Source organism: Megalobrama amblycephala, linkage group LG10, assembly GCF_018812025.1.
Source record: "Megalobrama amblycephala isolate DHTTF-2021 linkage group LG10, ASM1881202v1, whole genome shotgun sequence".
Lineage (NCBI taxonomy): Eukaryota > Metazoa > Chordata > Actinopteri > Cypriniformes > Xenocyprididae > Megalobrama > Megalobrama amblycephala.
In genome coordinates, this window is record NC_063053.1 from 1,271,229 (window position 1) to 1,283,927 (window position 12,699).

The window sequence follows — 12,699 nt, forward strand, 5'->3', positions numbered from 1 at the left end:
AAGTAATGCATTAAAAGTAACGCATTATGTAATCAGATGACTTTTTTGATGTTACGAGTAATGCATTACAAGTAACCATCATTACGTAATCAAATTAATTTTTGATCTAACAAGTAAAGCAGCGCATTACAAGTAACATGCATAACGTAATGAGATTACTTTTTGATGTTACGAGTAAAGTAACGCATTACAAGTGACATGCCTTATGTAATTAGATGACTTTTTTAATGTTACGAGTAATGCATTACAAGCAACATGCATTACACAATCAAATTACTTTTTGATGTTACAAGCAAAGCAACATATTACAAGTAACGTGCATTACGTAATAAGATTACTTTTTTGATGTTACAAGTAATGCATTACAAGCAACATGCATTACGCAATCAAATTACTTTTTGATGTTACAATTAAAGCAACGTATTACAAATAATGTGCATTATGTAATCAGATTACTTTTTTGATGTTACAAGTAATGCATTACAAGTAAACTGCATTATGTAATCAAAATAATTTTTGATCTAACAAGTAAAGCAAACATGCATAATGAAATGATATTAGTTTTTGATGTAAGGAGTAAAGTAATGCATTACAAGTAAGGTGCATTACTTTTTTGATGTTACGAGAAAAGTAATGCATTAAAAGTAACGCATTATGTAATCAGATGACTTTTTTGATGTTACGAGTAATGCATTACAAGTAACCATCATTACGTAATCAAATTAATTTTTGATCTAACAAGTAAAGCAGTGCATTACAAGTAACATGCATAACGTAATGAGATTACTTTTTGATGTTACAAGTAATGCATAAAAAGCAATGTGCATTATGTAATCACATTACTTTTTTGATGTTAATGAAAATTATATTCTAATAACACAAATGCATTTATTTACAGTCAAAAAAGTTACTGCAGATGAAGTATTTTTAAAACAACAGTATGAATTGTAACTGAAATATTGCTATTGATGCTTGATGTCCCATATAGTGGACCGATGAATAATCAGAATTTTATGATTATTCTCTGATTGTTTCCCTGCTTTTAGTCCACATACCCTACAGAGGATAAATAATATAAAATATGATTTTCAATGTTGACACCTTTATTTAAGAAAAATACTGCCAAAAAGGGTTTTACAAGGGTTTTTTTGGACATGCACCATGGAAAATCATGTTTTTTTGGACATATACGTGATAATACTATGGGTTTGTGTAAAGTACCATGGTAATTATTTAGTACCCATGGCATGTATCAAAATAAACATGGTACTGCCATGACACAACCATTACTTGTTTATCTTGTAGGCCCGCCAGTTCTGCGTGCGTGCGTCGTGCACTTCCTGAACGCAGCTCTCTGATTGGTCAGAAGGTCGGAAGTGCGTCACGGGATAACAACATGTCCGCGTTCATTTGAACAGTGTAGTGTGCTCGATCGTTTTCACTGCACACTTTGATGTGTTTGTATGTTGGGCTCGAGCAGGCGATCGCAGAGGGAGAGGCATCTGTCACAGGGAAGGACGGCACTGCAGGACCGGAAGCTCGACTATTTGTTATTAGCAGGTGAATGTTTGAGCGGATGTTAGCAGTAGCGTAGCTGCTAATCCTGACTGACTGAAATATAATAGTTTCGTGTTTCTCTTGATTAAACACTGTCACATTACAAGCGAAAACGAACAGATAAGAGGTTGTGATTGAGGAATCTGCTGAAGGATTCCCCCTGAATTAATTAATTAAGTGATGAATTAATCGCATGTCATACAGATGTAACGTCACTGACACACGATACTGATGAATGTCGTGTTTTAGTCTGCAGATGATGAACTTCTGCTGCTGATTGATAGATTGACAGATAGAGGTATGGAAAGAAAGATTTATATGTGTGATGATAGACAGATGGATGGATGGATGGATGGATAGACAGATAGATAGATAGACAGATAGATGGATGGATGGATGGATGGATAGATAGGCAGATAGACAGACGGATGGACGGACACACAGATATAGATAGACAGATGGATGGATAGAACGATAGATAGATAGATGGATAGATGATAGATAGACAGACAAACAGATGGACACACAGATAGATAGAACGATAGATAGACAGATGGATGGATAGAACGATAGATAGACAGATGGATAGATGGATAGATGATAGATAGACAGACAAACAGATGGACACACAGATAGATAGAACGATAGATAGACAGACAGATGGATAGATAGACAGACAAATGGATGGATGGACACACAGATATAGATAGACAGATGGATGGATAGAACGATCGACAGATGGATAGATGGATGGACACACAGATAGATAGAACGATAGATAGACAGACGGATGGATGGACACATAGATAGATAGACAGATAGACACACAGAGATAGATAGATAGATGGATGGATAGAACGATAGATAGATAGATGGATAGATGGATGGATGGATGATAGATAGACAGACAAACAGATGGACACAGATAGATAGATAGAACGATAGATGGATAGAACGATAGATAGACAGATGGATGGATGAATGGATGGATGGATGGACGGACAGACAGACAGACAGATAGATAGATAGATAAACAAAAAGATAGATAGAATGATAGATATGAGATGGATGGATGGATAGATGATGGACAGATACATAGATGGATGGATGGATAGACAGATGGACAGATATATAGACAAACAGAACGCTAGATAGATATGAGATGGATAGATGGACGAACGTACGGATACAGACAAACAGAATGATAGATATATATGGGATGGATGGATAGATGAACATACGGATGCACAGACAAACAGAGAGATAGAACGATAGATACATATGGGATGGATAGATGGATGGATGGATGGATAGACAGACAGGTGGATATATGCACAGATGTTTTGTCATAAACAGTGAAAGAAAATCCAGTATAGACAGACAAACAGATGGACAGCTATCATAAGTATAATAAAATGATAATATAATAATATTATATACACATTTGTATGATGTAAATATTTCAAACTGTATCTAATTTTACAACATACAACATATACTATCTCACTTTCTGTGAGCGCATTCATTAGTGTTTCGGACACTGATGCAGTAAATCACATTCACATATTCTGTGTGTGTGAAAAACGGCAGCAGCAACGTCAAAAACATGGACAAATGCACTTAAATGTCGACTCATTCTGTGTGTGTTCACAGAAATAATGCTGATATTGGGAACTCATGTCGCACATCTATGAAGAGAGAGCCACAATGATAGCCGCAGGCGAATTGCAGTCGTTTGTCCCGTTCGGTCGTGAGCACTGCAAAAATCACCCGAATGCCGTGAATCTCCAGCTGCGGCAGCTCCAGCCGGCCTCTGAGCTCTGGTCCTCCGATGGGGCGGCTGGACTCGTGGGATCCCTTCAGGAGGTCACTCTGCAGGAGCGAGAGAAGGTGCTTTCTCCCGTATGACTGTTTGTTCCAGCAGCTGTTAGTTAAAATGCTGAATGTTTTGAGTATGATCGTGGTGTGATTGGCAGGAGCGCTGGCAGCTGAGGAAGGGAACCGCTCCTGATGAGGTTGAGTATGAGGAGGAGCTGTATGTGGCTGGAAACATGGTCATCTGGAGTCGTGGCAGTAAGAATCAAGCCTCACATGTGTACAAGGCCTTCACGGTGGACAGCACAGTTCAGCAGGTACTGAATAAACCTCACTTTTCCAAACCGTCTTTGGGTGTAGTGAGGAAATATTATGTTTGGTATTTTTGTATGTTTTGCATACACTACTTAAAGTTTGGGGTTGGTAAGATTTGTTAATGTTTTTGAAAGAAGTCTCTTCTGCTCACCAAGACTGCATTTATGTGACCAAAAATACTGTAAAAATTGTGAAATATTATTATGAAATATTATCTATGTGAATATATAGTAAAATGTGATCAAAGCTGAATTAATATGATTAAAAATACAGTAAAAATTGTGAAATATTATTACAATTTAAAATAGCTGTTTACTATGTGAATATATAGTAAAATGTAATTTATTCCTGTGATCAAAGCTGAATTTATTTGATTAAAAATACAGTGAAATATTATTACAATTAAATAGATGTTTTCTATGTGAATATTTAGTAAAATGTAATTTATTCCTGTGATCAAAGCTGAGTTTATTTGATTAAAAATACAGTAAAAATTATGAAATATTATTACAATTAAATAGCTGTTTTCTATGTGAATATATTATAAAATGTAATTTATTCCTGTGATCAAAGCTGAATTTATTTGATTAAAAATACAGTAAAAATTATGAAATATTACAATTAAATAGCTGTTTTCTATGTGAATATATTATAAAATGTAATTTATTCCTGTGATCAAAGCTGAATTTATTTGATTAAAAATACAGTAAAAATTATGAAATATTACAATTAAATAGCTGTTTTCTATGTGAATATATTATAAAATGTAATTTATTCCTGTGATCAAAGCTGAATTTATTTGATTAAAAATACAGTAAAAATTATGAAATATTACAATTAAATAGCTGTTTTCTATGTGAATATGTTATAAAATGTAATTTATTCCATTGATCAAAGCTGAGTTTATTTTATTAAAAATACAGTAAAAATTGTGAAATATTATTACAATTAAATAGATGTTTTCTATGTGAATATTTAGTAAAATGTAATTTATTCCTGTGATCAAAGCTGAATTTATTTGATTAAAAATACAGTAAAATTGTGAAATATTATTGCAATTTAAAATAGATGTTTTCTATGTGAATATATTGTAAAATGTAATTTATTCTGTTGATCAAAGCTGAATTTATTTGATTAAAAATACAGTAAAATTATGAAATATTATTATAATTTAAAACCGCTGTTTTCTATGTGAATATATAGTAAAGTGTAATTTATTCCTGTGATCAAAGCTGAATTTTCAGCATCATTACTTCAGTCTTCAGTGTCACATGATCCTTCAGAAATCATTCTAATATGATGATTTGCTGCTCAAGAAACATTTATGATTATTATCAATGTTGAAAACAGTTGTGCTGCTTCATATTTTTGTGGAAATGGTGACAGATTTTTTGATGAATAGAAACAGCATTTATTTGAAATAGAATCTTTTGTAACATTATTAATGTCTTTACTGTCACTTTTGATCAATTGAATGCATCCTTTATTAATTTCTTTAATTCTTTTTAAAGCCCAAATACTTTTTGGGGCTGCTGTATTAAAGGGTTAGTTCACACAAAAATGTAAATTCTGTCATTAATTACTCACCCTCATGTCGTTCCACACCCGTAAGACCTTCGTTCATCTTCAGAACACAAATTAAGATATTTTTGATGAAATCCAAAAAACACAAAATAGCAACTTTGTTCAACAATATCTAGTGATGGACGATTTCAAAACACTGCTTCATGAAGCTTTACGAATCTTTTGTTTCGATTCAGTGGTTTGGACTGCCAAAGTCACGTGATTTCAGCAGTTTGACACGCTCTGAATCACTGATTCGAAACAAAAGATTCGTAAAGCTTCATGAAGCAGTGTTTTGAAATCGTCCATCACTAGATATTGTTGAATAAAGTTGCTATTTTGTGTTTTTGCTCCACAAAAAATATTCTCGTCGCTTTATAACATTAAAGTTGAACCACTGTAGTCACATGAACTGATTCAAATATGTTTTTAGTAGCTTTCTGGGCACTGAATGTGTCAATGCAGGCCTCACTGAGCCATCGGATTTTATCAAAAATTTCTTAATTTGTGTTCTGAAGATGGTGAGTAATAAATGACATTATTTTCATTTTTGGGTGAACTAACCCTTTAAGAATCGCTTTTCATACTTTTCATAAATCAGTGTATAATATAATTTCACTTATTGTTTTATAGGCTCTATGGTGTAATTTCACCGTTCCTCAGTCTAAAAAAGATGGTAAGAATTTTATGCAGTTTTGTGTTGTTATATTATTGTTGCCACACAAGTTAGAAGAAATACTGCATTTTATTTATTTATATATTAATTTATTGCATCTTGAATGTTTAAAGGATTAGTTCAGAATTAAAATTTCCTGATAATTTACTCACCTCCATGTCATCCAAGATGTTCATGTCTTTCTTTCTTCAGTCAAAAGAAATGAAGGAAAACATTCCAGGATTTTTCTCCTTATAGTGGACTTCACTGGGGTTCAACGGGTTGAAGGTCCAAAAAAAGCAATTATATACTTTTTAACCACAAATGCTCGTCTTGCACTGCTCTGTGATGCTTCACGCGTGACGTAGGTGGAAGTACCGCGGTAGGGTGAAAAACCATCATCTCCTTTCCAACATGATTACGTCATGCGTGGAGCATCACAGAGCAGTGCAAGACGAGCATTTGTGGTTAAAAAGTGTATAATTTTAATCTATTTTTAGAAAATGTCTGATGGTTTCTCTAGATCAGACTCTTATTCCTCGTCTGGGATCATGTAGAGCTCTTTGAAGCTGCACTGAAACTGACATTTGGACCTTCAACCCGTTGAACCCCAGTGAAGTCCACTATATGGAGAAAAATCCTGGAATGTTTTCCTCAAAAACCTTCATTTCTTTTCCACTGAAGAAAGAAAGACATGAACATCTTGGATGACATGGAGGAGAGTAAATTAATTCTCAAGTGAATAAATTCCTAAAATGTATTATTTTCCCCCGTGATCTCCAGTAAAGGATGTTGTGGAGCAGACGGTGTGTATCGTCCAGAGCACCTGTGTGAACGTCCACAGCATGAGTGGGAAAGACTTCATATCTCCACTCCCCTTCCAGGTCAGAACGCTTAATGTCTGTGTCTGTTGAGTTCCTCCTCAGTACATCAGTGTCTGAAACATATAATGAATGCTTCACTCACAAATCCAGTTCAAATGGCCTCTGTGTGATTGGAGGAAACAGTCCAGCAGAGCCAGAACGTTTGTTACTGCCATCAGGGATTTAGTCAGCCTGACTCTCTTTCAGCTCAGTGACTGATTATGTGTGGTAGTTGTACATTTCATGAGGCATAATGGGATATTTGGCACACAGACAGGAAAGGGGGCGGTTTTGGTTTTAGTAACAGTATTTAGACAGCGCAATTTACAGTTCTGGCTAATGCTGGCTTTATTTTACATGAGCATGTTCTGGCATGTTGCCCCAGAGGCTCTTCCTAAACATTTCTGACTTGTGCGTTTATAAACGAGACTGAAATTGGGAGCCTGAAACTTTTGCATTGCACAATGTATTTTTTCAATAATAGAATTAAAGTTTGTCTGCTTGTTTGTAAAAATATCTAGATTGAATACAAGCAATACAGCAATGAATGCTGTGAATATAGTATGGTTCATTGTTTACAATCACATTCTAGCATAAATACTATTTTCCATCAGCTACAAAATTGCAATGTTTCGTCTTTCTCTTGAGGTCTCCGCTCTCTGGTCAACAAAGTTTGGCTTACTTTTGGAACGCAAAAATATCACAGTTGACGGCCACATGAGCCCCACCAGGTATGTTTGATTATTTATTTATTCATTCTTTAACATGCAGAATGTTAATACGGTATGTGCTTGAATTTGAGTGTTGTAAAGGAATATGTGTGTAGTGTGAACATGGTGTTGAATGATTTGAATCTTGTTGTCAGGGAACCTCTCCCGACCCTGTTCAGCATGCTGCATCCCTTAGATGAAATCGCTCCTGTTGTTTGTAAGTCCAGCGGTAAGACCTGAGAACTTTTCAGTCAGTGTTGTTTTAGTATGATTTATGCATTATTATAGTATTTATTAATGTTAAATTAGCTTTTATTTTTACATTTGAATTTTTTCACTTTAATTTTAGTTTTTGTTGTGTTTTTAATTTTTGTTAGCTTTTAATTGTTGTTTTTCTTAAATATTTATATTTATTTTTAATTTTTGGTTTTAGTAATTTTAGTACTTCAACTTAAACTTTTATTTCAGTTAGTTGCCAAGACAACATTTTATTTTTATTTCTTTTTTTATATTTTATATTTCTTTTATTTTTTTAAAAAATTTAATTAAATTAATTTTTTTATTATTTTATTTTAATTTATTTTATATTTTATTTTATTTTATATATTTTTTTATATATATTTTGTATTTGTTTTATTTTAAGTTTAATTTTATTTAGTATTATTATTTATTTTTATTTTATTTTTATTTATTTTGTTTATTTTTTTAATATTTATTTTATTTTTGTATATTTTGTATTTATTTTTATTTTTTTAAGTTGAATTAAATTTAATTTAATTTAATTTAATTTTATTTTATTTTCAGCTTTATTTCAATTACCATAAACAATATTAATAGTTAACAATAACAGCGCTGTATCTCAGAAAGGAAAGTTTAAGATTATCAATATTATTTGGCAATCATTTGTATTTTTGTGGTCATTTATGGTGGTGCAGTTATTAATTATTTTCCACTATGACACACAAAGACAATATTTTTTATTTTATTTTATTTTATTTTATTTTATTTTATTTTATTTTATTTTATTTTATTTTAAGAGTATCAATATTATTTGGCAATCATTTGCTTTTTTGTGGTCATTTATGGTGGTGCAATTATTAATTATTTTCCACTATGACAAACAAAGACAATATTTTTTATTTTATTTTAAGATTATCAATATTATTTGGCAATCATTTGCTTTTTTTGTGGTCATTTATGATGGTGCAATTATTATTATTATTATTATTATTATTATTATTATTATTTTATTTTTATTTTTATTTATTTATTTTTTTTAATTATTTTATTTTAAGATTATCAATATTATTTGGCAATCATTTGCTTTTTTGTGGTCATTTATGGTGGTGCAATTATTAATTATTTCCCACTATGACACACAAAGACAATATTTTTATTTTATTTTATTTTATTTTATTTTATTTTATTTTATTTTATTTTATTTTATTTTATTTTATTTATTTTATTTTATTTTATTTTATTTTATTTTAAGATTATCAATATTATTTAGCAATCGTTTGCTTTTTTGTGGTCATTTATGGTGGTGCAATTATTAATTATTTTCCACTATGACACACAAAGACAATATTTTTTATTTGATATTATTTTATTTTAATTTATTTTAAGATTATCAATATTATTTGGCAATCATTTGTTTTTTTGTGGTCATTTATGGTGGTGCAATTATTAATTATTTTCCACTATGACACACAAACTCTCATGGTTTTGCACTCGTGTTCTCCATGATCTTCTGTCCTGGAACTGACCCATTTAAGCCATATTTATAATGACTATTAATTAAATGAACATTTATTGAATTAATGTTGATACCATGGTCTAAAATGACCTACCTGTCAATTGAAAATGAAATTTGGTCGGATTTAAAGCGTTTCAGAGGGCATTTACACCTGGTCTGTTCACGATCAGACGGCATACATTTGGCAATTGGAAAGTGTTCGTTTTGGACACCATTGAATTAACTCTATGATAATGACGCTGATGTACTGTTGATCTCTGACCTTTGTGACCTCAGAATACAGTATGTCATATATGTTGATGCTCTTGTTGGTTCAGGTCTGTTTGAGGCGCGACTCCAGTATGTTTCCGACAGCGCTCAGAGAGTGGTGTTCACCTGCCTCAAGCCCTCCATTATCATGACGTACGACACGCAGCAGTGCACACACACCGTCTGGAACCTGCGCAAAGTCACACCTGAGGTATGGCTGCTTAATGTAATGCATACATGAAAGGTATAATATCACAGAAAGAAACAAGGTCACAGGAATTATGAAACAAATTACAGGAATACAGGCTAAAAAAATAGGTAATAGAGTATCCACTCAGAGTCCTGGTCATTGTTATGTGCAAAATACTTGTAGATCTTTAACATCTAGACCTGTTTTGAATGTGTTTGCAGGAGCAGACCACAGTGTTGAAGTGTCCAGATCAGCCCGGTCCGGTTCAAACTCCCAATGCAGCCCCCAGCTTCCTCAGCACCCACCTGAGAAACGTGACCCGGCTGGACTCGCCCGCCTCGCCCTTGCACTGCCCCGCCCTGCACAACCAGAGCCGGATTCCCGCCTCCCCGGGCCTGCACTCGCGGGTTCACTCGCCAAGCATTTCAAACATGGCTGCTCTCAGGTATGTCCACATATGAAAAAAAACATGCTTTTTCTGTGGTATTGTACACCAAATATGCAAATATGCTCTTTCGGTTTCTCTTGTGTGACGTCAGTCGGGCTCACTCCCCTGGCATCGCCGTGCCCTCTTTCTCTGGAACTCAGCGTTTCAACATGTCATGCCACACCCCGTCCCCGCGCGGCCACAGCATCCTGGCCTCTCCCAACAGCACCCTGAACGAGACGGCCCTGCTGCCGGAGATGGAGCCCATTCTCCCAGACCTCTGCGTTGAGCAGCTGTGGACAGAAACCAGCGCCATCTCCAGGTGCACTGAGTTTTGATGAGCCGAGAGCATGAGGTTACTGTTGATGTTTGTCCTGAAGTCAGTGTTGTGTCCGTGTTGCAGGGAGAAAGGCTGCCAGGCCTCTAAAGTCTTCATCACCTCTGACCTGTGCGAGAACAGGTACCTGTGCTTCTTAGTCGAGTCCCACCAGCAGCTCAGGTGAATGTTTATGTTTTGCTTCTACATTAATTGGATGCTTTCATATTATTTAACCGCTCTAGTGCTTCTAATCTTAAATTAAATGATCTGTCTTGTGTGCATTTTGCAGGTGTGTGAAGTTTCTTGAGAGCAATGAAACTAATCAACTGATATTTGCATCAGTGACCGTTATCACCGCAAAAGATGCCGCCCCTCTTGAGGTGAGTACTTGATTTAGAGGGAGTCAAATATTTGATTTAATATCACAATATTCCTCATTTAGCGCTCAGAAAATTACGTTCATATGTTGTAATTACATGTTCTACAGTAAATTTAAAGGGATAGTTCACCCAAAAATGAAAATTTGATGTTTATCTGCTTACCCCCAGTGCATCCAAGATGTAGGTGACTTTTTTTCTTCAGTCGAACGCAAATTATGATTTTTAACTGCAACCGCTGCCGTCTGTCAGTCAAATAATAGCAGTAGATGGGAACTTCAACTATAACAGTAAATAAAACTTGCTTAGACAAATCAAAATTAAAACCTGCGGCTCGTGACGACACATTAATGTCCTAAGACACGAAACGATCGGTTTGTGCGAGAAACCAAACATTTTTTATATAATTTTTACCTCTAATACACCACTATGTCCAACTTCGTTCAGCTTCCTGTTAGTGAGGTCAAAAAACGCGCTCTGAAGACGGAAGTGATGTCTCGCCCATATACTTCAATGAGCGCGAGACATCACTTCCGTTGTCAGAGCGCGATCAGACCTCACTAGCCGGAAGCTGAACGAAGTTGGACATAGTGGTGTATTAGAGGTAAAAATTATATAAATACTGTTCGGTTTCTCGCACAAACCGATCGTTTCGTGTCTTAGGACATTAATGTGCCGTCACGAGCCGCAGGGTTTAATTTGGACTTGTCTATGGAAGTTTTTTCGACTCTTATTGTTCAAGTTCCCAATCACTGCTATTATTTGACTGACAGACGGCAGCGGTTGCAGTTAAAAATCATAATTTGCGTTCGACTGAAGAAAAAAAGTCACCTACATCTTGGATGCCCTGGGGGTAAGCAGATAAACATCAAATTTTCATTTTTGGGTGAACTATCCCTTTAAATGTACTTTTGATAGAAACTATGTTTTTCTGGGTCCATCTTACAAAATAAGTCCTTAAAAGTTTGTCCTGATTAGTTTTATCGACAATATTAGCATTTTGCTGCTTCTTCATCCTTCAGTATAGGGTTGTTCATGTCACAATGTAGTAACGTTCATATACTCTGCCCTCCAAAAGTTTGGAAACGTTACTTTAATGTATTTGCACCAAAAAATTATAAGGGTTTATGCTGATATCGTCCAAAACCACACTTTGCCAGGGGTGTTTCCAAACTTTTGGAGGGCAGTGTATATGGAACGGATTATTGAAAAACAAAAAATGTCAATAGCGACGGCTCTCTTGTCTCCGTGAATACAGTAAGAAACAATGGTAACTTTAACCACATTTAACAGTACATTAGCAACATGCTAACGAAACATTTAGAAAGACAATTTACAAATATCACTAAAAATATCATGATATCATGGATCATGTCAGTTATTATTGCTCCATCTGCCATTTTTCGCTGTTGTTCTTGCTTGCTTACCTAGTCTGATGATTCAGCTGTGCACAGATCCAGACGTTAATACTGGCTGCCCTTGTGTAATGCCTTGAACATGAGCTGGCATATGCAAATATTGGGGGCGTACATATTAATGATCCCGACTGTTACGTTACAGTCTGTGTTATGTTGAGATTCGCCTGTTCTTCGGAGGTCTTTTAAACAAATGAGATTTACATAAGGAGGAGGGAGTTTGAAACTCACTGTATGTCATTTCCATGTACTGAACTCTTGTTATTCAACTATGCCAAGATAAATTAAAATTTTCCATTCTATGGCACCTTTAATAATTATTAGTTATTTATTTCAGACTTACAATAAAACAGCCTAGTGTCAAACAGTCCAAGATGGTCAGAAAATCTTCTAAAGCGTTTAACCCCTGAAATTATAAAAACTATAAATTAATTTCTGTAGAAATAGTACAGAAAAATAACAAAGTGCATTTAAGTGCAAACAAAAAA

General features: G+C 34.4%; 1 protein-coding gene across 3 annotated transcripts in view; it reads left to right on the forward strand.

The window, feature by feature from the left end:
- The first annotated feature begins 1,321 nt into the window (after nucleotides 1–1,321).
- Nucleotides 1,322–12,699, forward strand: part of anapc1 (anaphase promoting complex subunit 1) — an 84,239-nt gene continuing 72,861 nt past the window's right edge. Inside the window, exons 1-12 of one of the 3 annotated variants that reach the window (XM_048203882.1) lie at nucleotides 1,322–1,560; nucleotides 3,211–3,447; nucleotides 3,534–3,689; nucleotides 5,884–5,926; nucleotides 6,689–6,789; nucleotides 7,417–7,499; nucleotides 7,634–7,707; nucleotides 9,552–9,694; nucleotides 9,895–10,118; nucleotides 10,213–10,422; nucleotides 10,504–10,599; nucleotides 10,709–10,799. In XM_048203882.1, the coding sequence (XP_048059839.1) occupies nucleotides 3,235–3,447; nucleotides 3,534–3,689; nucleotides 5,884–5,926; nucleotides 6,689–6,789; nucleotides 7,417–7,499; nucleotides 7,634–7,707; nucleotides 9,552–9,694; nucleotides 9,895–10,118; nucleotides 10,213–10,422; nucleotides 10,504–10,599; nucleotides 10,709–10,799 (1,434 nt within the window). In that variant the 5' untranslated portion in view covers nucleotides 1,322–1,560; nucleotides 3,211–3,234. Of the gene's footprint in view, nucleotides 1,561–1,719; nucleotides 1,856–3,210; nucleotides 3,448–3,533; nucleotides 3,690–5,883; nucleotides 5,927–6,688; nucleotides 6,790–7,416; nucleotides 7,500–7,633; nucleotides 7,708–9,551; nucleotides 9,695–9,894; nucleotides 10,119–10,212; nucleotides 10,423–10,503; nucleotides 10,600–10,708; nucleotides 10,800–12,699 lie in introns of those variants that run through there. The other 2 variants (XM_048203884.1, XM_048203883.1) reach the window with 2 other exon arrangements.